The sequence below is a fragment of the Cricetulus griseus genome, chromosome 6 (assembly GCF_003668045.3).
Source record: "Cricetulus griseus strain 17A/GY chromosome 6, alternate assembly CriGri-PICRH-1.0, whole genome shotgun sequence".
NCBI lineage: Eukaryota > Metazoa > Chordata > Mammalia > Rodentia > Cricetidae > Cricetulus > Cricetulus griseus.
In genome coordinates this window covers 88622704-88649115 of record NC_048599.1, presented here as the reverse complement: position 1 = coordinate 88649115, position 26412 = coordinate 88622704, and the positions used below count along the sequence as shown (strand labels likewise).

The window sequence follows — 26412 nt, the reverse complement described above, 5'->3', positions numbered from 1 at the left end:
AATGGGGCCAGCATACCTGAACACATGATAGTCACTGAGTGGGAGGAAGTGCTGTGGTACCAGGTATGGCATTTTCTATCTCCTTTGATTATATTTGCTGATGCACAAACCAGTAATAAACATGATCAACAATAAAAATAAATAAATGTTTTAGTAACAGATACTAATGCATGATCTTTTATGGAAATTAATACACAGTTAAGATATTTTTATACAAAATATTCTGGGTGATTTTTTTAACTTATGACTTTCTTAATATATAGTAAGTATAAAAGTATGTGTGTATGTGTGAATATTTTTAAACACTCACAAGGCTTGTTTGTACATTCATGTATGTGTTCACAACTACAATTATTCAAGTAAAATATTAGGTTTTCTTGCAATTTACAGTATTACTTTCTTTTTTTCCCAGTTTGTGAAAATGATTTTTATAACTGACACCAAGCTCCATCCTTGAAAATTTTCTAAAGTCTAATACTCTATACCATGGTTTGTTCTAAGAATAGCATCAAATTCCTGAACATTTATAAAATTGCCAGCTATACTTTTATTCTGTATCTAGAGGTTGGTGTAGCTATCAGAACTCACAAGATAAGATAGTGCTGGTGATGCTGGTGTGTGTGTGTGTGTGTGTGTGTGTGTGTGTGTGTGTGTGTGTGTGTATGAGTGCATGCACAGGCAAGTAAGTAATGCAAAACTCCCAACTAATCAAAGTGCCAAGAATGAGTGCCTGCAGAGTGCTCAGCCAAAATTTGGGCATCTATATTGCACCTGTTCTCTGCAGATGTAGGGAAAAACTTGGAAGAGGAGGCAGACAGATTGGAACTGAAAGTTGAGTGAAGATGGGGTTGAAAATATTTTCTGTACGTAAGAGAACCTTGTGAATACTGAGCAGTTGTGATTGCCTGCACATGATCAATGCATTCAGTATTTCAGCAAAGAACAAAGAGGTGATCTTGTACTCCCAGAACTAGTAAAGGAGATATTGATAGTTTATGTCTAGTGGAGGAAAAAGTCAAGTTGTTAAGTTTATGGCCTCTGGTCAGTTAACTGTGATCCAGGGAATGGACACATACCCAGGGACAGAGAGAAAATGGAAGAGCAGAATTGTGACAGAAAACCAGACAGTAACCATTGCATTCACAAGGATGGTGCCATGGATTGGGATGGCAGTCATTCCTCATAATCTGACAAAGAATTTCCTATCATCAGAACTTGACATCATGACCGGAAACTAACATTTCAAAGGTTGAGACATGGATACAGACAAAAAAAATGATGAGTCCAGGCAATTATGTAGCAAGTTGGATTCCCTAAAGAAATGATCTGAGAAGCTTCTCTGTGTATTTGTGAGTGGGAAAATTAAGATCTATGGAAACCTCTATATTGGAGATGTTAGTAATACAGGTTCTTCTGAAGAACCCTGCAGGCAGTGAGTGCAGCTAGCCCAAGAGAGAGCCCTTGTCTGATGCAGACAGGAAAGATATCAGGTCAGAGAAACATGAGCTTTTTGGAAATGAGACAAGATGCAGGGCGTGAAGGTGGAGTTTTATTTACTTGGCCTGTATTTTTTCTTGCTATACTGTTCTTGTAGAATTTAAAATTTTATTATGTAACATCTTTATATTTGAAATACATAAATTATTTTTATGTTTCACAGAGGATAACAACTAGAAGACTTGGGAATTTTGAAAAGCATTGGAACTATTAAGACTAAAGATCTACTTGAAGATATTCTGGAAGCCCTTTGGATTATGGTGTGGCTGTGAGCCTATGTGGAATAAAGGAATTCTGCTGTGGTTTGACTAAAAGGCCTTTCAGGTCTCAAGGGTTTGAATAATTATTTGCCAGCAAGAGTAACTATTTGAACAACTATGGATCTTTTACATTAGTAAATATGGTTGGTGGAGGGGGAATCAAGTCATGACTTGAGGTTATAACTCATTTCTACTTATCATCCTGTCTGCTTCCTGGCTAGTGTCATAAAGCAACTGTTGCTGGATTTGCTGCCACAGACAAAATACTCTGTATCTTCTGTGTCTTTCTTTTAATTATTTATAAGGAAAATAAGTATATCATTTCTTAAAATACTTGTCAGTGACTTTTGTAACATCAATGGGGAAAAATGAAAACATGGACTACTTGATATGAAGTAAGTTTTAATAGAAGATCATTTCATAGAATCATCTGTTTGGCGTCCACCTGCTTAGATATGTGACATAATAGCTCTATCCAAGAAACATTTCATTCACATATTAGAGTAATGAAATTTGATTGAAAAACATATATTTCAGCATTATTTTCAGACTAATGATTCATTTGAGTGTCCCTGTAATTATCATCTGTCATACATGCTGGACATGTTCTTATCATTAAATAAAATACTGAATTTATGAGGAAATGCAAAGTCCCAAAAGTTTAAAACATGCTATTTGCCACTAAATAAATCTTAATATAATTAAAACTAAACGATTCATATCCGGGAATACATATATAATATATAAATACATATATTTATATGTATGTATGCATACACACATATGTACATGTTCACACTTGATTAACAAACACAGGGTTCTGTATTTAATCTCCAGAGATAAAAATGCAATCAATAAAATATAGAAGTAAATACATCTTTCACAGTTGAAATATCATAAAAATTTCTTTTTCTTTTTAAATTTTTAATATTTTTAATTGAAAATAGATCTTCCTCTTATACAATATATTTAAACCACAGTTAACGCTCTTTCCACTACCTCCCTTTTCCCCCAGATCCACCACCACTCCCAAGCAAAAGCCCTAATATTGAGGCTGGACATGTAAACCCAATAGGAGGAAAAGAACCCTAAGAGCAGGCAAAAGAATCAGAAATACACATGGTTCCACGGTAAGGAGTAGCACAAAAACACCAAGCTAATAGCCATACATCGACACAGAGGAAATTCTAAAAACTAGTCTACATATTTGCTTTAAAGATAGTGTACCATGCGTATAACTCTGTTATTTTAAACACATTTTACTTTTCACTCTTTGGAGTGCCTCTTTCACATCTTTGTTCCTTAAACTATAAATAAGAGGGTTCAGCATTGGGATTACAAGTGTATAGAAAAGAGAGGTCACTTTATCTTGATCTAGGGAGTAGGAAGAACTTGGCCGGAAATACATGAAGAGCATAGTTCCTTGGAAAATTGCAACTGCAGTCAAGTGTGAGGTGCAGGTGGAGAAAGCTTTTAACCTCCCAGAAGTAGAGCTGATCTTCAAGACTGATGAAATGATGTAACAATAGGAGACAAGGACTCCTGAAATGGTGCTCAATTCAATAAAACCAAAAACGGTGAATATAACTAACACATTGACCTGTGTATCTGAACAAGACAGTACCAACACTGGAGGAATGTCACAGAAGAAATGATTAATCTTGTTTGACCCACAGAAACATAAGTGGAATGTCAATGTTGTATGTACTAAAGCATCTGCTAATGCCACAGCATAAACACCAGTCAATAATTGGAAACACACACTGCTGGACATGTCTACTGAATACAGCAGAGGGTTGCTGATGGCCTTGTATCTATCAAAGGCCATCACTGCCAGGAGCACACACTCAGCATCTATAAATATACAGAAAGTGAAGAACTGTGCAGCACAGCCAAGAAAGGGAATAGACGTATTCTTGGACAGGAGGTCTACCAGCATCTTGGGCCCAATAGCAGTGGAATAGCAGAGGTCAGAGAAAGAGAGTTGGCTGAGGAAGAAGTACATTGGTGTGTGAAGCTGGGGGTCCATTTTGATTAAAATGATCATTCCTAGATTTGTCAGCAGATTAGTGAGGTAAACAATTAGAAACATGGTGAATAGAAGCACTTTCACCTCAGGGTTATTGGTAATTCCCAAGAGGAGGAATTCTGGCAATGAGGAGCAGTTCCCCTTTTCCATGAAACTTTGTCTTTGATCTAAAAATTTACAAAAGTCACAATGCGATAATAGCTTAGTGTTCATTTTACCCAAAAAGCATAAAACAGTATTTAATATAATTAATCTGAATGTTATTTAATCCTTGAATAAGTTTTCATAAAATCTGAAAACATTTCAGAAAAACAAATGTAATGTTTAAAATTGTGCAGTGGTGCTAAGGAAAACATGGAATAGGAAGTTCATACACTTTGAATCTAAATCTTCATATAATTCTTTATCTGTGTAACTTTGTTTGATCTCTTTTACTTATATTTAGGTAGCAGATTTAAATATAGTAAGACATGGTTTTATATCTGACAGACTGTAAGGGATATCAAAGAATATAATTAATAACAACAATAATAATAGTAATAATAATAATTGAACATACCATATGATGAAATAAGGTTCTCAGTTTTTATAGGCTATTATTTATTGCATCATTTTAATGGAATTTGTCATAGACACAGATCTATCTTTTAATATAATAAAAGGGTTATGGTACTGAGTCATCACAGATTTTACTGCATATGAACATATTACTGATTGAAACATCTATCACTAATCACCATGTGCTGAGATTTATAACTACTGAATATCAGCATCCTCACTCCAAAGACAAAACCAAAATAAAACTGACAAGAGGGAGTGGCAGAAAATAGTAAAACCTTTCCTTGTTATTAATTTCTACATTGGCATTTTTCATTATTATATTTTATGTTTTAATTATCTTTTATTATTTTAAACAATTTTTAAATTCTATATATTTTATCATGTTCTTCCCCTTGCCCAAGCCTTTCCAGATACTCTCTCCAGCCCTACCTATGTAAGTCAAATTCAATAAGATTTAAAGAAAGAATGTCACTGGCCATTAAATGGAGTTTGTTTTTGTTCTCATTTTTCTTTAATAAATAATAAATTATTATTTCTCTGATAGTAAATAATATATTAAACAATTTATGCACTCATAAGCTTGACTTTTCACATTTTCAAATAAAGGGAAATTTAATTTATTTATTTTAAAACACTGTGATTCAGAAACTTACCTGAGCTGAGTGTCTTCTTATCCTATTTTCTGGCACCTGAACAACAGATAGATCCATTTATTTCAACTAGAGACTATAGGGACTTAAATCTCTTAAGGCTCTTCCTCTAGTCTTCCTTTTATTTAAATATAAATAATTAGATTTCTCACTATGCCTTCCCTTATGAATCATGCAGCAGTTTACCAAAGTTTTACACTTTCAACTTTCTTATTGATTCCATCTTGAACAATGACAGACATTGACTAGGTTGCTTTTAACAATGTGCCTTAAGGATATTATGAATTGATCTGCTCCTGATAAAAGTAGAAATCTATGTACTATAAAATAGTTTTTCATGATATTCATACTAATTTCTGGATTTATTCTATTTCTTCTATTTTGACAAATTATTTCTGACTAAATAAAAAGTCTGAGAGTCTTACAAGATTTTATTAAATCTTCATCTCATTTACTTCAAAATCTGTATAAATATCATTGTGTGTTTTTATAATCTTTATAACAATGGGTTATATTTTCAAATCTGTTACCCTGACATACATGTGTAATATTCATTATTGGAACAAAGCTATTCATAAAAGACATGGATTATCTTCCTTGTTGGCCATCTATTTCTTGGCATGAGCTCTGCTCTGGAATGTAGTTGATAGAGTAAGTGACACTTGATTGTAGAAAATTAAAGTCTCTTTGTCCAGGCAATGCCTTCTTGATAGTCATGAACAATTTTTGTTGGTGCTTATCTTCATATATATTTTAATTACTTAAAGTTCACTTTCTATTATATATTAATACTTGTAGGCAGTCGTTTATCTTTGCAGATAAAATATAACATTAAATATTCTACTTTTAGTGTTTCTGGTGAGAGGTCTGATGACAATCTGATATGATTCTTTGGTGTATTGGAATGTCTTCTAACATTTATTAAATTATTTTTTAGAGATTATATTATAATTACATCATTTGCTCACTATATGTTACCCATTTGCTTCATCTCATGTATTCCTCCTTGCTTTCTTTCAAATTGGGGGCCTCTTTTTTTCTTTCTTCATGGTGTACTGCATTCCTTCATGTTTATTTCCTGGTTTTTATATTGTTTTGTTCTGTTTTTCATGTTTTTGCTTATTTAGTCTGGATCCTGTACTTTATCTTCAAGTCCTGATATTCTACGTTCATTGAGTATACTGATAATGGAATCCTTTAATTTTTTTTTAACCTGGAGGTTCCTTCAGTCTTCCTCCTTACTTGCTAAATGTCACACCTAAGGCCCACATATCTCATCATTTTCATTAATGATGTGGATTTGTGGATTCTTGGGCTTTTTATTATCCTTAAGTGTTTTCTCCATAATTTCACTGAGCAGGTATTTTTTTTTGTCTGCTTAGTGAAATTTTCAGAAAATTCTATGATTTATTTGTTGTTGTCTATGATTGATTTTTATATATTGTGTCCTGAGATTCGTCAAGGTTACACTCATTGCTAAATATTTCTAAATACTGGTGTTTTTTGGAGAGAAGACACTGACTGATCTCTCATATCACTGTTATTTTTTAATGAAATCTAGACATGTGGATTTCTTCTAAGTCTGTTTCAGAAAGAGAAGTTTGAGGCATTAGATAGGGTGGGAGGCACGTTGAGTCTAAAGTTTGGAAATCGCTTTGAAGTAATGAAGTCATGTAGACATAGAGTACTGTACTAGAGAAAAAGATGTACTTCCTAGTGCAAGATTAGAATGTGAGACTAGAGCCCTCACCCAGTGGCTGATGGAAACAGAGACAGACATCCACAGATATACAATGAACCGAAATCGGGAATTTAGTTGAAGAGAGGGAGGAATGAAGAACGAAGGGGTCTATACTAGGATGGAGAAACCCACAGGAACTGTTGGCCTGAACAAGGGAGAGCACATCGACCCCAGATGCTGTCCAGGAGGCCTGTACAAGACTGATCCAGACCCCAGAACATAGATGTCAATAAGGAGGCCTCTGCACTCCAGGGAGCCTCTGGTAGTGGATTAGTATTTTTCCCTGGTGCAAGAAGGGACTTTGAGAGCCCATCCCATATGAAGGGTTACACTCTGGCCCTGGACACATGGGGAAGGGCCCAGGATCAGCATAGGAAGACTTGGTGGACTTTGCTGAGCTCCCGTTGAGGGCCCTACCCTGCCTGGGGAGTAGTGGGTGGATGGGGTTGGGGGGATGGGCTGGGGGTGGGGGAGAAAGTTTGGGGGTGAGGGGAGGGAGAGGGAGAAGGGACTTGAAATAAGCTTGTTCCCTAACTAGAACTAATAAAATAAAATAAAATTAAAAAAAAAAAAAAAGAATGTGAGACTGGATCATGCTGAGGGGAGAGCTTAGATGCAGCACATGTGTGCATTGTAATGGCATGGAATGTGAGGTTGGGCCTAGTTATGTCTTATTAGGAAGGCTGTGGATAGGGAAAGTCATGGAGACACATTGGAAGATTACTCAGAAAGATATGGGTCAGCTGGAGTTGAATAATTAGTTGTGATTAATATGAGATCAGAACCTCTATAGTAAAACCTTGGTTTTTCTGGAACAATGGATGCCATTACAAGGTAGAACTGAATAAGTAGCTTTGATTAAGAAGAGGCCAGGGTCATTGAGGTAAAATATTCTCTAAAGTTCCTCAGAATCAGCACATGCAAGCTGTGTTCTGAGTCCAACAATGTTGCATATTGAGCTGGCAGCAAATTTGGTCACATGGATGAGCCTCTCAGGTGGTAATGGTTTTGAAGAAGAGAAGGTATCATCGAGACCAGAGAAGCCAAGACAGGCCATTGGTAAGATGCAGCTGGCTTAGCAGTGGAAGTTGAGGACTGAAGGTGTTATGGATTAAAATTGAGAGTTTGCACCATGAAACGAGCCCAGGCAAGGCTATCAGAGCACAAGCCATTGGTTGCTATGAAAGAAGTGAATAACTTCACATCATATTAGTTAATGGAAAACAAGTATTGAATTACATAGTTGATGTAGGAATGAAGTCAGTATTGGTACTGTATTCCAGACTCATATTGAGTGATGAGGCAGAAGAGTACTTAGCCATATCCTAGCTTCTATTTTAGTTTTGAGTTCCAAAATGATACATTTTTAATAGTATGTGTTTGGGAACTTGCAGAATACAGTTGATTCAATGTGTATTTGTGGCATTTCATAAGGTCTTAAATTGGCTCCACCTTGTTTCATAATCACTGAAACTTATACATGTTTAAGTATCCACAGATTTGATTACTGTGTGAGTGAAAAAATAAAACAGTATATAAGAGGGAAATGTGTGAAGTATTGGCAATCCACTAATTCTCCTGCATTGCTTATATGCTGATATATTTCCATCAATGTTTTTTCATCTGATGCTGTCTTGTAAAAACTGTTTTTCTGGGGTTTTTTTGTTTTTGTTTTTGTTTTTTGTTTTTTTGTTTTTTTCCTTCTCTCTAGACAGGGTTTCTCCATATAACATCTCTAGCTGTCTTGGAACTTGCTCTGTAGACGAGGCTGTCCACAGACTCACAGAGATCTATGTACCTCTGCCTACTGAGTGCTGGGTTTAAAGGTATATGCCACCACACCCGACAATAAAATTTTTAATTACAAAACAAATTATCAAAGCCAAGTTACTATCAAAATTACAGATTTTTACATAGTGGAGTATATTGTATTCCTATGCTCAAAATAAATAGTGTAATTAATCATCACATGATTTTAAGGCAGCAGACATATCTAGCTAGATGATAGCCATACTGCAAGAGGGTGAAAGACAGATAACTAACTATACACAGAAAGAGGCAGAGAGAGAGAGACAAAGAGCCAGAGACATTGACAGACATAGAAAGAGTGGTGAGAGAGGAAGAGAAATGGAGAGAGAAAATTATGTAGGAGGAGAGATATGGACAGGGGAAGAGAGAAAGACATGAGGAAAACAGGTGAATAGGCGTGGGAGAGAGACAAGATGGACAAGTGGAGAAAGGCAGAGAGCAGGACTGTGATAAGAAATAAATAGGAAAGGGGGGACGGTTGAAAAGAGAGAGAGAGGAGAAATAATCAGAGAGGTATTTCACAGCTTGATTCTGAGTTTGTTGTGTCAAATAATGGCACTGACAGATTTGATTTCTGGAAAAAAACTCAATTTCCATTTCATCGACAATCAAATTTTACTTGTGTTTCTTAGCATAATAAGCTAGAATTGTTTTAAATTCCATTCACCAAATTCATTTCTGAACATCCTGGTCTTATGAGTTTATCTTCTATAAATGAACCTACATTGTCACCCCGCTGCTTCAAAGATTAGAAACTTCAAGTACAGAGTAACTACAGCTTCGCTCATAAGTCACCACTTTAAGACATTAGAAGTTAATAGAAAATATGATATTGATGGTAATCTTAAATCATTTCATTAATAGCAAATTTTAGCATAGATATTTACAAATGACATATGGTCCTAAATTACCACATTTTGTGAGTTTTTATTCCTTTTCCAAATATTAAGTTTTATTAAGCACAACACCAAAGTGAGTAAGTTTGCATTATGTACTGGGTTTATAGCTAAATGGGATTTTTTTTTGCCATTTTCCTTTATTTTTATTAAATCAATTTTTAATATTTCATTTTACATCCCAACCAAAGTTCGCCCATCGACCCCTTCTCTTCCCTGCCTCTGTCTCCAGTCTACCCCCCATCCACTCCTCCCAACAGCTAAGGGAGTCTACACAGATTGGCACATAAAGTTGGGGCAGGATCAAGCTCCTCCTCCTCCTTGTATTAAGGCTGTGCATGGCATCCCCTAATAGGTAGTCGGCTCCAATAAGCTAGCCCACGCAACAGAGATAGACCATGGTCCTAATTCCAGGAGTACCTCAGATAACCCATGCTTCGTAACTATCTCCCACATATGGAGGGCCTAGTTCGGTGCCATGGAGGATCCACAGCTATAGGTCCAGAGTTCGTGAGCTTCCAAGATCTTGGTTCAGCTGTCTCTTGTAGATTTCACCATTGTGATCTTGACCTCCAGTGCTTATGTATTCCCTCCTCCATCTCTTCAACTGGATTCCTGAAGTTCAGCCTGGTGATTGATTGTAGATCTCTATATCTGGTTCAATCAATTACTGGATGTAATACTCAAAGTATTATCCTCTTTGTCATTTTATGTAATTATTTTTATCTACAAAACATAATATAATACGTTAGGTAAAAAATGCTTATAATCCCATTTTTGAGATACTGTTAAAAGAAAGAGTGATTTACACAATGCTTTAATACTATAAGAATAGCATTTAAGAGGGAAAGAGAATGGGAGAAAAATATTTTTGTATAACAAAATATCATTATGAAAGATTGAAAAATGGAAAAGAAAAAAAGGAACAACATTGCACAAAATCACAGATTAGCTATCTGAGCACCCCTTCACACATAGACGAGCCTAACCATATGTCCTTTCACTGTTCTTCCTAATTTAATATAGTTACAATTGTTTATTTTCCACTGATTTGCACTTGCCACTCTAAACAGGTATATAATTTCAAGCCCCATGGTGAAATCCCTTTTTTCCATATATATATGTGTGTGTGTGTGTGTGTGTGTGTGTGTGTGTGTGTGTGTGTGTGTATAAATATCTAAGGGTGCTGATTTTCATCCTGTTTATCCCCCACATTGCTCTACACTATGATAGAAGTCCTTTGTATTTCAGAATAAAATTTATTTTTTCTGAAAAATTATGATTGGTCTGAATATATTCTAATGTTTTTGTCTTTCACTTGAATCAAACATTCATTTTTAACAACATAGAGGCTCATCTGAAGAAACAAAATATCAAAAAGGTCACAAATGAAATCCAAAATAGTTTAATGAAATTAAAATTGAGTAAAAAACCAAATAACATTATTTTTACAACTGAAATAATCAGGAAAATTTCTGCAGATATTAAGCACATACAAATTAAAGAAAAATGATGAAACATGAATCAATTGTATATCCACATTAGTTTATCTCTAAAATTTAGAGAAAATATATATTTTAATAAGTTAATTTAGGTGACTCAACTTTCCTATGATTCATACAATAGAATTTTATGCAAATCACTACTATAACTTGGATACATATACACATAATACAATTATTTAAGCCACCTTAAAATAGGGTGACTGGAATTTAATTTATCTAAGCAAGAAAATTTCATTGCATCGAAAATATTCTATGTATCAATAAAACAATCGACACAAATCACTCTAAAAGTGGTGTGATTACTAAAAGTTCCTGCAAATATTAAAAATGGGCAGTTAATAATTTTTTAATCTACATTAATGAATAATTCCTGACACATGTTTTTTCTAGCTCATTCTAAGGCTATAAAATTGGGAACCTCAAAATAAGTTATCAGATCACAATTTTGAAAAATACAACAAAAATGAATAGGAGGTTATGTATGAAAAGTCTAAACATTTCATAAACTTGAGCAAGGGATGGCAGTCATCATATTAATAAAGAATCATAGTTTAATCTCTCATCTGAAAGACCCACTGCCTCCTTGTCTTCCCCGCCTGTGCCGGTGCTGGGTGTTCTCTCTGGAGCAGGCGGGATGGGCTGGGGAGGATGGGGATCGGGTGGGGGCGGGAGGAGAGTTGGCCGAGGAGGAAACGGGGCGCTGTGCGCATGCTGGGCAGGGGACATCACCCGGGCTCGCGCCCTGGGCCGCCCGGGCCCCCGGCTTCTGGGGCTAAGTAACCCGGCCGATCGTCCCTGTGCACAGAGGCTGCTGAGCCAGAAGGGCCGCCCAGGGTAGGGTAGGAGTCCGGAGCAGTTGACCGAGGGCAGCGCGGCGGGGACTGAGCAGGGCAGGGCCAGGGTGCGGCCAGGGGCTGGAGAGTGCAGCGCGGGCGGCGCCTGGAAGGGGAACTTGAGCTGGGAGAGGCAGAGCAGCAGTGCTGCTTGTCCAGGAGCTGCGAGCGGGGAGCCGCCTCCAAGGCCAAGGACACGGGGGCCGCAGAGCTGCCGGGGCGCTCCCGCCTCCCTGCTTCCCCTCATCCCGCTGTCCCTGCTGCAGCTACGATTGCAGATGTTGGGGGGCACCCCTTGAAAGACACCCGCCGGCTTCTCCTTCCCCGCCGCCGCGCAAGGCCGGCCCCTGCCGGGCCCAGAACGCGAGCCGGAACCAGCCAACAGCCCATGAGCGCAGAATGGCTTAGGACACTTCCATATGCGCACGCCCGGCTGTCGGCTCCCCCGCAGCCGGTTCACCCCGGTGGGGCTCGAGCCCCCAGCACGCCCGCCTGGCACGGCGCCCCGAGGAGCCCGTGGCGGCGAGAGGGCCCCCTTCCCCCCCCCCCCCCCCGCTTTGACGGGGATCGTTCCGACCCAAGGTCAGCCAGAAGAAGATAAGTAAAGCCAAGGCCTTTTCGCCTGACTACTAGACCTTGAGAAAGTGCTGATTTGAAATAACTTTACACCTCATTAAATTGTCCAATAGAATCCCTGTAACAATGCTTTTCGCTTCTGTACTGCGCTTTTGCTATATAAGGACCTCTCTCCCTTGGCTCGGGGCGCTTAGCCACACAGAAGCTAAGTCGCCCCGGGTACCCGCGTCTCTAATAAAACCTCTTGCGGTTTTGCATCCAAGTGTGGTCTCGCTGATTCCTGGGTGCGGGTCTCCTTCTACGAAAGTACCCCTTCTGGGGTCTTTCAATCATAGTATCAAATACAAATAAATTAATGGAAATTGCTATGGTAGTATTTTTTCCACGTTTTCTTAATGACAACTATTTCATTAAACCATGTACAACTGGTCATAACTCATAGCTTTTGTGATATGAAGGGCAACCACCAGTCTCCAAATACTAAGTCCTTATGAATCAGAGTGCTTTTAAATAACCTGAAAATGCCTGAAGAAGTTAGGGGCTTTTGGTGAACATGTCTTCTGTTTCTTTTATTTATCATTATTCTTACAGGTGTATGTCAGAGAATGCTTGTTCATGTACATTGACAAATAAAACTACATTTTCTGTACTGAATCTTTTTGGCATATAATTCTTATGGAATTGAATTCAGATGGCTTTCTTTTTGTAATGTTTTTATTTAGTTATTTTTTGAGCACACATGGAAAAAACATATTATTCCATATTATTTACACCGTTGTTTTAAAATGAAATTTTGTTGGTGAATGAACCACTGAAATTTTACAAAATTATAGAAGTAGCCAAGCGTTGGTGGTGCACGCCTTTAATCCCAGAACTCGGGAGGCAGAGGCAGGCATATCACTGTGAGTTCGAGGCCAGCCTGGTCTCCAGAGCAAGTGCCAGGATAGGCTCCAAAGCTACACACAGAGCCCCTGTCTCAAAAGAAACAAACAAACAAACAAAAAACCAAAACTACAGAAGTATACAATAAAGACTGTAAAATTCACATAATTATAGTGAGAAAACAACACTAGAGAATGAATTTGGTGGGTCACACTAATCATTGTGATCCTTGCTAGATTTTCCAGAAAAATAGAAAAATAAACAACCAGAAACCTCATGAATAAAACTTCTGTCACATCAGGCTTAGTAATAATTCACAAGAAAAAAAAATTCTGCCAATGATAAACAGTTCTCTTTACCCATTTTTCTTTGTTTTGTTTTGTTTTTCATCTAAATGATCAGAAAAATTACCAATGCTGTGTTAGGGTAGAACTGTTGATCTGAATAGGTGACGTGATTATTCATAAATCAAAACATAAGGCCATTTTATATGCTTTTGCTATATGAATTAAACTGAAAAAGCAGCCTAGAGAAAGAAAATTTTGTATATTTAGCAGAACCTTCTATTGTAGAAAATTAATCCATTTTGTCTTACAAATGTAGATATAATTCATTATTTTTCTCACTTGTGTAAGTCTCTGCAACACATAACCAGTAAATGTATTGGAATAATATAGATGCTCATCAAGATACAATATACTAGAAAGAAGTATCAAATTAATTGAAAAGCTATACAGAGCTTCTTATTCTCTTGACCAACAATATAAGGGTTCCTACTTTAAATACACTAACCACATTTGCTAATGAAAGACCTCAGAAGAGGTACTTTCGTAGAAGGAGACCTGCACCCAGGAATCAGCGAAACCACGAACTCTGGATGTAAGAGCAAGAGGCTTTATTAGTAGCGCTGGTACCCCGGGGCTTAGCTTTTGGGTAGGCTAAGCCCCGAGCCAAGGGAGAGGGGTCCTTATATAGCTAAAAAGCACAGTGCAGAAGCGAAAAGCATAGTTACAGGGATTCTATTGGACAATTTAATGAGGTACAGAGTTATCAGTATATTCTCAAGGTCTGCACCTGGCACAACAGACCCAATTCCCCCCTCCGCCTCCAGATGGCCGACCTTGGGACGGAGGTTCCCCATGGGGGGGGCGTCCTCTCCCATCTCGGCCCCAGCCCCGGGGCGCGGCGCCAGGCGGGCGGGCCTGGGTCGAGGGCCCCCCGCCTGGGTGAACCGGCTTGGGAGGGAGCCAGCCGCCAGGCGTGTGGGAGTGTGCGCGCGTACGGGAGTGTCACCGAGAGAGAACCAGCCAGGGAGCGGGGTCTTTCACTAAGCTATTTGATTAAATTAATTATCAAAAATCACCACTTCTCAGTTAATAAATGCAAATTTTTCTGGCACTGTTAGCAGTGGGAAAACATTTACTGAATATGAAACTTTATTTATTTAAAAGTTTGACCATTTCTTTGCAATGATTTACAATTCCTTTTTTTTAAATACATTAATCAGTTTATTATATCACGGAGAGCAAGTGAGAGAGAAATAGAAGAGAGGATGAGAAGAGTCAGAGAGAGAAGAGAAGTGAAGAGAAGAGAAAGAAGAGTGATTTACAATTACTTAACTGCTTTTTTTTCTGTTTGTATGCTTTTGGTTTTTGTTTTGTTCTCCTTGGCCCAACTTATGAATCTTCAGAAAACTTAAGAACTCAGATAAAGAACAGAAACAACAGTTTAACCAATACTGATCATTTTGGTGTACAACTGACTATTTATTTAACAGGAAACAAGTACAGAAGAAAGGTCTGTTATTTTGCCTGTTTCCTGTCTTAACATGGAAATTTGTGTGTTTCCATCATAAGGTGTCTTTGAGTTTATTTGTTATTTATGTAAAGGCAAATGTGGATTGTAGAGTATAATCCCAAAGTATTATTTTGATGTTATATAGACATGAGTTGTTATATGTTATTATCCAGATTGTAGACCATCTATTATATATATATATATATATATATATATATATATATATATATATATATATATATTCATGAACATTTCCCTAGTGACAGATTTCTCTTTAAAGCTTTAATGGTTCCCTCTATTTGTCACAGCTCATCTTTGTGGGCTTTAGTTGGATTCAGCTGACTTTTCCTATTTGTACCTGCCACAGGGAGTGAGGATTGAGAAAGGGCAGGTAAAGACACAAAGAGACAGAGACACAGGATAGAGTCAGGAGGGTAATCCAGTGAATACTAAATGCCCCAAATTTATTCTTCTACATTCTTAAATACCCAAACCAAAAGGAGGACACCACAGAGACCTCTATTTTCATGTATAAGGAGCAAACAGACTTTCTTCCCTATATTCTCCAAGCATTTGGTAACCACAACTGTTATCTGGCCTTGAGGGTCAAGGTATGTTTACACCTGAGCACAAGTCTTTTGTTATTTACATAAGACATCTGCTCTTGCGATCAAAACATCCTGCAAGGTCTTTTGAATTACTAAGGACTGGTTTTGGAACTCTCTGACCTTGAGGCAAGATAAAGCAGAGCCATCTTTATGGGCCCCAACATCTATTAAGGTATTTCTTTTCTTGCTTTCCTCTATTGAGTCCCTGGACTCAATCTTCCTGATCCCTCATGGTCTCCCCCATCCACCTTCTCTACTCCTCTCTTACCTCCCTTCCCCTTCCCTGGTGCTCCCAATTTGCTCAGGAGATCTTGTCCATTTCCCCTTCTCTGGGGGGACCATGTATGTCTCTTTTAGGATTATCCTTGTTTCCTAGCTTTTCCAGGGTTACCGATTATAGGCTGGTAATCCTTTACTCTATGTCTAATATCCACTTATAAGTGAATACATGCCATTTTTTGTCTTTCTGTATCTGGGTTACCTCACTCTGGATGGTTTCTTCTAGTGCCATCCATTTAACTATGAGTTTCAAGATGTCACTTTTTTTTCCCACTGAGTAGTACTCCATTGCATGAATGTACCACATAAGTTTAAAGTTGGGGGTAGTTGCCCAGTAATTCAAAGTTATTTTTATATGAGTAGCATTGAAGCAGAGATAAGAATGGAAAAAGAAAAGTTTTTTCTTCATTATGAAAGGCTGAGAATGTTAAAGGAAAGTGAAAGACTTAAAAATTAGCAAAGAAATATAACCCAGAAACTGACCAAGGCTACTACTATGACCTAGTGCCTGGAATTTACCAACCACTATCAATTTCTCCCTTACAAGGCCATAAGATAACTGGGTACCAAGAATTCCCAGATGGCCACCCTCCCTGAGGGGCTCAAGAAGGAAACAGATTGCCCCACTGGCCAATGTGTCAATCATTAACAATTAAGGGTCCCTGTGAAACAAAGAGATAGCTACCATTATTTAGCACATCCTGAGGTCTGTAGGTTTTACAACTGGTGGGGTCAGGATGCTATCTGATTCCCAGGCCTCCCCTCAAGACAAAGGGCTTCCTAGGAACCCATGACTCTGGTCAGAGAGTTGAGGTCACTCCCTAAGCTTATAGATTTTGCCTTTAAAAACTCCTGTGCCTGGGGGATGGCGCTGCTCTCTAGCCTGCATGCTGAGAGAGCCTGTTTGTACAAACGTCTACCTTTCATTAAAGCCTCTTGCTGTTTGCATCAAGTTTCTGCCTCCTTCCTGGTGGTTGGGGTGGCTGCAGTCCTGGGAAAAGATTCTGGAGGCCTGAGCTTCCGGGGGTCTTACAGAAAGGAGAAATGTTTTATTAAGTCATACATCACCTGCACACACATGTGCCTAAACATGCCTCGTTTCACTCTTCTTCATAATTATTTTAGTTAGATTTGATCATTTTCCAACTGGTTTGGACTGTTGTATCTTAATGGACATATAATTGTAATCCCTACGATAAAATCCCTTTCTTTCTCCCCAACACATATATCATTAGATCTAAGAGTCTTGATGATCTGGTTTTCTCTTTTAAAACATTTTTTTCTTTTAATGAAAATAAATTGTTTACACACATAATATTCTGATTATGGTTCTCCCCCATTCCACCCATTTGCTCTTCACTTCCCCTGTCATTCATATCTACAATCTTTCTGTCTTTCATTAAACAAACAAACAGTCATCTAAGGAACAATAATAAAATAATTTAAATAAAAAATCAAAATACAACAACAAATAAACCCAATAATAAGCACAATAAACATATAAAAATGGAGAGGCACATAAATTCATAATCTCAAGATCTCACAGAAAAAAAATAAAAAAAACAAAACCAGATGCCACAATATATAAATTCTTCCTCCTGCATATGGGTATAAAGCTTTTCCTCTAGATAATGATAGAAATCCTTTTTATTTTAGAATAAAATGAAATTTTATTCATTTCTAAAAATTATAAATTTACTGAGTATATAACTAAAGTCTATGACTTTCACTTGAATATAAGATTGATCCTTAACAACCTACAGGTTACATTGAGATTCAGTACAAAGCAGGGAAATATGCAAAAGGCAACCAGTAAAATTCAAGAGCACTTAATGCAACTGAAATTGAATGAAAGAATAAATGCAATTCTTTTGCTACTGAAATGACCAGGAAAATTTCTGCACATGTATGAGTCCATGTCAAATAATGAGATATGAAACACTGGTAAAGCTTCAACATTATATTATCATTAAAATTACTGGAAATTCTTATGATAACCCTTAAATTAGGTGATACAGCTTTCCAGTTATTCAAGAAATATCATTCTTATAGAAATTACCACCATTGCAAGCAGGTATACATATAATGCAATTATTTTAACCACCTTTTGTTTCTCAGTTTTTGCAAAGCCTTTTTCACATCTTTGTTTCTCAGACTGTAAATAAGAGGGTTCAGCATGGGAATAACCAGTGTGTAAAACAGAGAAGTCAATTTGTCTTGATCTAAAGAATAAGAAGAGCTTGGCTGGAAATACGTAAAGAGCAGTGTTCCTTGAAAAATCGCAACTGCAGTCAAGTGAGAGGTGCAGGTGGAGAAAGCTTTGACCCTCCCCTCAGCAGAACCGATCTTCAGGACTGATAAGATGATATAACAGTAGGAGACAAGGACTCCTGAGATGGTGCTCAGCTCAATAAATCCAAATATGGTGAATATCACTAACTCATTGACCTGAGTATCTGAGCAAGACAGTAATAGAATAGGAGGAATATCACAGAAGAAATGATCGATCTCATTTGACCTACAGAAACATAAACGGAATGTTAATGTTGTGTGTATCAAAGCATCTGTCATTCCTACTAGGTAAACTCCAACCAGGAATTGGTAACAAACTCTACTGGACATCTCTACAGCATACATCAGGGGATTGCTGATGGCCTTGTAACGATCAAAGGCCATCACTGCCAGCAATACACACTCAACATCTATAAAGATACAAACAAAAAAGAATTGCAAGGCGCAGCCAACAAAAGGAATGGTTTTGTCCTTGGTAAAAATGTCCATCAACATCTTAGGGCCAACTGCAGAGGAATAGCAGAGGTCAGAGAAAGATAGGTGGCTGAGGAAACAGTACATTGGTGTTTGGAGCTGGAGATCCGTTCTGATCAAAATGATCATTCCAATATTAGTCAGGAGAATAACAAGGTAAACAGTTAGGAACACAGTGAATACTACTACTTTCATGTCTCTGTTATTGGTAATTCCCAAGAGGACGAATTCAGGTAACGAAGAGCAGTTCCCCTTGTCCATGATTCTTTGTTTTTTTCCTTATCCTTTTGCAAAAGTCAAGAGAAAATTTGATTAGATTTCCTTTTCTGGACATATATCAATTCATCATCTCTAAGGAAAAATATATTTTTGGTATAATTATATATATCCAAGAACAGTACAAGTGGAAAGTAGTTTTAAGGAATCACTGTTATGTAAAAATAAAGTTCTATTTTAGAAAATTGAAAAGATAGAAATTAAATTCAGGGGATATCTGAATTTACTCTTTCTCCATTATTCATATTGGAAAATGCATTTGAATGAATTAAATGATGATTTCATATCCAAAATAATTCAAGGAAAATTTCAAATATAAAAAGAGAAGACAGAAGGCTTGTGAATGAGCATACCTTTTGCTTCAAGAATAGTAATTATTACATATTCCACAGGCATAATCACCTGAGTCACCAACAGTTATACTGAATGACAGTTACTATATGAAGAGCATTATGGTACCAGTTTGATCATGTAATTTTAGTTAAAATGAAAAGCATGATGTGTTTATCTCTTTCCTCTGTTATTATTTGCTGGTTTGTCAAACTCTTAAACCTCTATGTGTAATTCGAGTAACTCCCAGCATAAGTCCCCTAAACAGTCAATAAGAGTAAAATAGAAACAAAAATCTGTAACAAATACATTTTTAATTGTTGACCTTATAATGATTTCATTTAACTAAAACCTGAAACACAGTAGTTATTTCAAAGTTATATAGGTATATTTGTCTTTTTCTTATGGTAGTTATGAGTGTATGTCCCAGCTGCCTATCCACCTGATTGTTTCTGTCTACATTAAAACGTGGGTAGTTAACTGCTTCTGTTTCTATACTTAAAAATGATGGCATCTGGTCCATGTATGTTTAGAGATACATATTTTAATGTTTCATATCTATTATTAGCTGAATAAAAGTGACAGGAAATGACCATTTGATAACTTGTCATGTTTAACTGAATAGTTAGGCATAAATCAGTAATTTACAAATTCACCAATGTTGCTTTTCCAAAGAAAATAGTTTTTTATTTTGTTTTATTTATTTGCTTACTTCTTTTCCTAGTGTTTTAGATGCTGGATTCATTAGCTTACCTAAGATGAGAATATCCTTCCTATCTTTAACTGGTGTCAGGAGTATACATCCCATTACTTTATTTTCAACTAGTGACAACTGGGATTTATATAGATCAGCATCTGCCTTCACTCTTATGCATTATTCAAATATGGTTAATTAGAGACTTGTTTTCTCCTGAGAATAATGGCACAGACTTCATTGAAGCTGGACCTTTTGTTCTTAATTCTTTTATCAATGAATCCCTGAAAACTATCATGAGTATTTAGTTAAGACTGTAATTTGTTATCATGAATCACATTTTCAGAATGAAACAAAATATCTAAGGAACCATAAACAGGACGTAGCTTGATTTCCAAGAATTTTCATTTTCTTTCTTTTTTTCTTGTTTCTTTTATTTTTAAGACAGAGTCCTTTTTCTGTTATTTAGAGTACTATTATACATTATTTATATCATTAGGCAATATGTCATTTTTATACCCAATCACTGTTCCAATCACAATAATTACTCTAGATTTGCTGTTTTTGCAACTCTCTTTCATTGCACCTTTGTTGAAATTCTGCAAGCTTGGATTTGCCAACATATAATGACCAATAGAAATGTGTTTCGATATTTAAATTTTCAAAAGTCACTGGTTGACTTGAAAGAAGGTTATAATTTAAGGCAAGATAAAGGTTTTGTTGAATATGTTTCATATTTTCATCACCATGTAATCCACACACAAACATGCACACAAAATAAATAAATAAAATGTAACAAAACATGTTTAAAGGTAAACTATTACCTTAAATGGTATCTTCAGAAAGCAGCTATCATCATAGAAGGTTGTTTAGCCAGGTGATGACGAGCCAAAGGAATAGAGTAAGACTTTCTGGAGTAAATTAGGAAGGAGCTGAGAGTTGATAATTCCAGAACACACCTGTTTATTTTGAGTATTCTTTATAGCCTAACATTGCTGGACTTCTTGACTTTTAAAACATCCTGGACATGTCCAGAGTGCCTCTATTTTCCTGGCTAGCATATTTGTCCACAGAGACTGAGTATCTCAAACCAAAGATGCCTCACTCACACAAAAATTTAGATATTTTGCCCTTGTCTCTGAGCCATCAATAACTGTATTTCAGCAGTACTTTGAAGTATATGTGAACCAATTGCTGATTAAATAGTGTCTGTTTCTATAATAGCATTAAATCAACTTGTTCATCAATTTACAATGTTTCCATGAAATACAAATTTTCTGAAATGAATGTGTTAAAATCACAATTAGAGCTGTGTATGATGGCAAAGACTTTTAATTCCAGAAGTCAGGCGACAGAGTTGGAGGACAGATATGGCTATATAGAAAGAACCCATCTCAAAAAGCAAACAAAAAAGAAGAAAAAAAAAGAAAAAGAAAATCCCATTCAGCAAACATTCACTAAGAGTGGAAGTAGTGATAAGCAAAACTTAGAAGCAAATACAATGTCAGAAAAAGTTCTGCACAAAACATTACCACATTTTAATTTAAAATGAACTGTGAAGAATGAAAATTTTGAGCATCTATAAAATATTATTAAAATTAGATATAAACACACTTATTTTCATAAGCAACACCACAGTTTCTTTTGTATCATGCCACATATTTTGCCAAGAACAACATTCATTATTCATGTTTGCACATATGTATAAGACATTTATTTGTATGTTTATTTATTGTTATGTGTATGCGTGTGTGTTTGCATGAGTTTATGGATACTACATGTGTGAAAGATTCTGTGGAAGTCAGAATAGGATACCATATGCCCTGGAACTGGAGTTAAACATAGTTGTGAACTGGCATGTGGGTTTGGAGAATCAAATCTAGGTCCTTTGCAAGAGGAGTGAGTGCTATTAGCCACTGAGCGTTCTCTCAAGCCCCAAGAAATTAGTTTCAAACCAACTTATTTATTATTCTTTACAAGGCCTATGTGTATAAAATAGAATTTCATTATGGCACCATAAGAATGTTTCAGTGAGGCCGTTTTATTTTGATCTGAAAACAGTAAACTTGGAGAAAAATGTAAGAAAAGTATGGTTCTCTGGAAAATTGCAACTAGTGACATGGGAGGAAGAGTTGCAGAGAGCTTTGAACTGCTTCTTAGTAGAGCTGATCATTAATACTGAAAAGATGATGTAATAATAGGAGACAAGGACACCTAAGATGATATTTAACTCAAATTAAAATTAATATCTTATTTATTAATCAATCTTAATGTTTGAACAAGGAAGCAATGTAAAAAGGGGATATACCAGAATAAAATATTAATTTCATTATACTCACAGAAACATAAACGTAATTACAATGTATATCAAAGTCTCTGTCATTCTACTTGCCAAATTCAATACATAAACTCGACACCCACACATTAATTTGTACAGTAGAGGATAACTTTACTGTGACTATCCTGGCCATTATTTCTAGAATTAACACAATAACTTTAGTTCACTCATTATTATCCTACAGCTGATATATACATTTAGCAGAGTAGCAAGAAATAAAATTAGCAAAAAAAATCTGCAACTGGCCTATATAAAAATAATGAACTTGCAGGAAAGAGATCAGAAAAAAACAATGCCATCACAATAGCTTCAAGAAACTCTGGAATAAACCTAAGAAAGTGAAAGACTTGCATAATAAAACTTTAAAGACACTCAAGAAAGAAAATGGAGATGATACCAGACAATAGAAATATACTTATTTAGTAGTATTAATATTATGAAAATGATTATACCACCAAAGAAATTTATAGATTTGTCATAACCCCCACCAAAATTCCAGTTCATTAGTTTATAGAAGTAGAAAAAGAAAATCCTTTTTGTTTGTTTTGGTTTTTTGAGACATGGTTTCTCTGTGTAGCTTTGGACCTTATCCTGGCACTCATTCTGTAGATCAGGCTGGCCTTGAAACTCAGAGAGATCCACCTGCCTCTGCCTCCCAAGTGCTGGGATTAAAGGCGTGTGCCATCTCTGCCTGGCAGAAAGAGAAAATCTTAAATATCATTTTGAAACAAATAACAATCGAAAACAGAACAGACAAAACAATCCTGAACAATAAAATCCAGCATTATTACAATCTCAGAATTCAAGTTAACTGTTGAGCTATAAAAAAAACAAAAAAGCAAACAAACAAAAAACAAATAGCATGATACTGGCAAAATCAAATGTATTAATCAGTGGAATGAAATTGATAACCAGGATTTAAGTCGACATATCTGTGACTGAGTTTTTCCAGTAACATTGAATAAAAGGCAACATCATGAACAAAATGGTATGTGTCTAACTGGATGGCTACATGGAAAGATATAAAGCTAGATGCTGTCACTCATGCATCACAAAACTCAAATCCAAATGTATCAAGAACCTTGACATAAGACATGATACCCAGATTAGGCACAGACAGATGAAGGTCAACCATACACCTGCCTGGGCCACTTGCCCTGGTGGGTAGAAAAAATACACAGGCCTGCCTGGCACCTTGCAACACTGCTTGGTCAGGTCTTATTATGGGTCAGCAAATATATGGGGGAGTATGGGAGAGCAAGGCAGAATAGTTCATGTCCTGTGGTGAGAGACATATCTGAAGAGGCGAAGGTGCTGAGGAATAGAATGATGTGGGTGGCCTGCTTGCCACCCAGACCCAAACTTTAGCCTAGGGCCATGTCTGAGTCAGTGGTTCTACAGCAACCAGGGTCTGTGTTAATGTCTGCAGCTCCTGTTACCATCAAAAGTTGTGTGACTGCCTGGTCTGCGCTGCCACCCCAGGCCATGTTGGAGTCTGGAAACCACGATGTTACTGCTGGGTCCATGCCGATCTGAGTGGCATACACTCCCATCAGGGATCATGATGACATACCCACCCAAGTTGCTGCTGATGGTCATGTCTTGGTACTTTGTCCTGCTGCAGCTGGGGTCTGTCTTTATATCTGTTGCCCATGTTACCACAGAGACCCATTCAAACCATGTGTTGAACCATGCTTTGAACCATATGTTGAAGTTCCAGACAAGCTGAACTGATCTATACTTCACTGGCCCAGGAGGAGCCACCCTGAAAAACCTGATTTTAAGACTGCAATGCTGATGACACCACATATTTTTCATCACAGATCTACAGAAATCAAACTGGTTCTCAGAAGGTCTTTTCTACTGGCTAGCATTGATAGTGCTAGAGGGTGTGCACACTACTAGAGGGAAAAAAAAAAAAAAACAATCATCAGACTTATCCAGCTGAAAGCCATGCAAGCTACAATGACTGGCCTGACATAATGTGCCCACTGGTACAATAATGGCATTAAAGTTACGGGGATAACCAACTACTTTATGGTTGTATTTAGGTTCTGCTACAAAAGTACCTGATCCTGGCACTGTTAAAGAGACCAAAAACCTGTGGAGAGTTAAGTCATAGGTCTTAGAGGACTTGTTGCTATTATTTTCTACACGGAAATTATATTAAAATGACTCATAATGATTTGTTGATAATTCCATACATTAAAAAAAAAAAAACTGTCAGAATATGTCAGAGAAACTTCCCCTGCAGTAGATAGCAGTTAAAATAGAAAACCTCAGTTAGTTAAAGTGCGTAGAATAAGGGAACTGTGAAATTCTCAAACCTAAAAGGGACACCCCTCTCCCTCAAGACCCACACATCATTGCAGAAGAGGAGGAAGAAAGAGTGTAAGAGCCAGACGTCGAGGATAATGACACCATGTAAACAGTGTTTTCTAGACCCAAAAGGGCAGTTGCCCATATGAATGTGCCACAGTGAATTTGACAGCATGCAGCAGTCTGCACAAGCTCAAGACAAGACAAAACTGACAGTGTAAAGGGGGCAATGTCAGAATGGAAAACCTGCTAGCTGATAACTCTTGGCATTTGATAGCTACAGGAGTGGCAGAGTCTGATTTATTTAATGGTGTGACCCCTGGCAGGTCAACCACAGCCTTGGGAAAACTTCAATCCCAAGTCTATTTGAAAAACAAAACTTGAATTTCATGGGGGGAAAAAAAAGAAAAGAAAAAGTTGCCTGGGCAAGGAATGGAAGGTAGATAAGCTGTGTACGGGAGGAGCTAGGAAGTATGTTCAAATATGTTCAAAACACATCCTATGAAGTTCATAAATCATTAATGAAAATACTGCTTCAAAAAATCTTCGGCATGCAGACCTGTTTATTGGCTAACTGCCTGATTGCGTCTGGTTCCATCTAGTGTTCAAAACTGGTAAAAAAATAAAAATTAAAAAAAAATAAAACCACTGCTTTTTGAGGATAAAGTGGTGAAGTTGGGGTTTTTCTTTTTCAGATCCTGGATATAAATAAAAGCTTACTCATGTGTTCCTTCTCACATAGAGATCTACCTGTAGTTAGTGATAGTCCTTAACTATCTACTGTCAATAGTGGTCATTGTTATCTCATTGTTATCAGGGCTTGGCTCTCTGTGCATTTCTCATAAGCCATACACTTATTAGAGAGTTGGATTTTCATTGTCTTCTACAAAGAGAAAGTTTAGCAAAACTCAACATATATTTTTATCCCATACAGTAATATGATTGTACATATTTATACATTTTAATTTAATTCATAACATTGCAACAAGAGAATCACATTCAGAAAATATGTTTTGATGGCAAATTATTGAACATTCAAATCATTTAAATAAAATTATTAACTAAGTAAATATTAAATTTTTGCTGAACTTAGAAATTTTTGTTTATGTTTAGAGTTAATCCTCATGCACTCTGCTTTCTAAATTATAATATACTTAATGAGTATATTTAGAAAAATATCATACTAATATAGTGACAGAGATGAACTCAGATTTGAGCTGCAGATGTTAGAGAACTTTAATAGTTATAATTTTCAGGATGAATACAAGCTATGGGATTCTTGTGAGAAATAATTACACTCAGTAATTACAGCGAACAAGATTGGCAGTCTTTTTGTATGAACAGCTAGTTATTGAAATTCAGTTGCTTTCGTGAACCTATAATGGACAATATAAATCAGCCAATTAAACTCATGTATTTACAAACTGTGATATGAAATGTTTTATGTCACTTCCCTATTCTCAGAAAACACCTGTTCTTGGCAATGTTTACATAAGAGCTCCTGTATGACCCCTTAACGTAAAAAAAACAATTACTAATGAATTTATAGTCCTGATACTTTTCCATAACATTTTTACCCTCTTCTGTTACATTAGAAATAATTCAATCACAAAGATTTAAATCTTAAATATTTTACTAATTACAAAGACCTTTACTTATGAAAGGGATTCTTTGTAAGATTCCAAGTTATTAAAATTAACCCCAGCACTAGGGACACACCTCATTGTTAGAGCATACCTTTCTATCATGCTCAAATCCCTAGAGTT

General features: G+C 36.6%; 2 protein-coding genes across 2 annotated transcripts; both read right to left on the bottom strand.

The window, feature by feature from the left end:
* Positions 1 to 3000: 3000 nt before the first annotated feature.
* LOC100752325 (olfactory receptor 5W2-like) lies at positions 3001 to 3957 on the bottom strand. Its single transcript, XM_027421150.1, has one exon. The coding sequence runs from the start codon at positions 3934 to 3936 to the stop codon at positions 3001 to 3003; it is 936 nt and encodes a 311-aa protein (XP_027276951.1). The 5' UTR covers positions 3937 to 3957.
* Positions 3958 to 18014: 14057 nt separating this feature from the next.
* LOC100752029 (olfactory receptor 5W2) lies at positions 18015 to 18956 on the bottom strand. Its single transcript, XM_027421149.1, has one exon. It carries the CDS (start codon positions 18948 to 18950, stop codon positions 18015 to 18017), a length of 936 nt encoding a protein of 311 aa, XP_027276950.1. The 5' UTR covers positions 18951 to 18956.
* Positions 18957 to 26412: the final 7456 nt, after the last annotated feature.

Excerpts from the sequence above, each read along its gene's own strand:
- LOC100752029 (XM_027421149.1), bottom strand. The coding sequence starts at position 18,950 with ATGGACAAGGGGAACTGCTCTTCGTTACCTGAATTCGTCCTCTTGGGA.
- LOC100752325 (XM_027421150.1), bottom strand. The coding sequence starts at position 3,936 with ATGGAAAAGGGGAACTGCTCCTCATTGCCAGAATTCCTCCTCTTGGGA.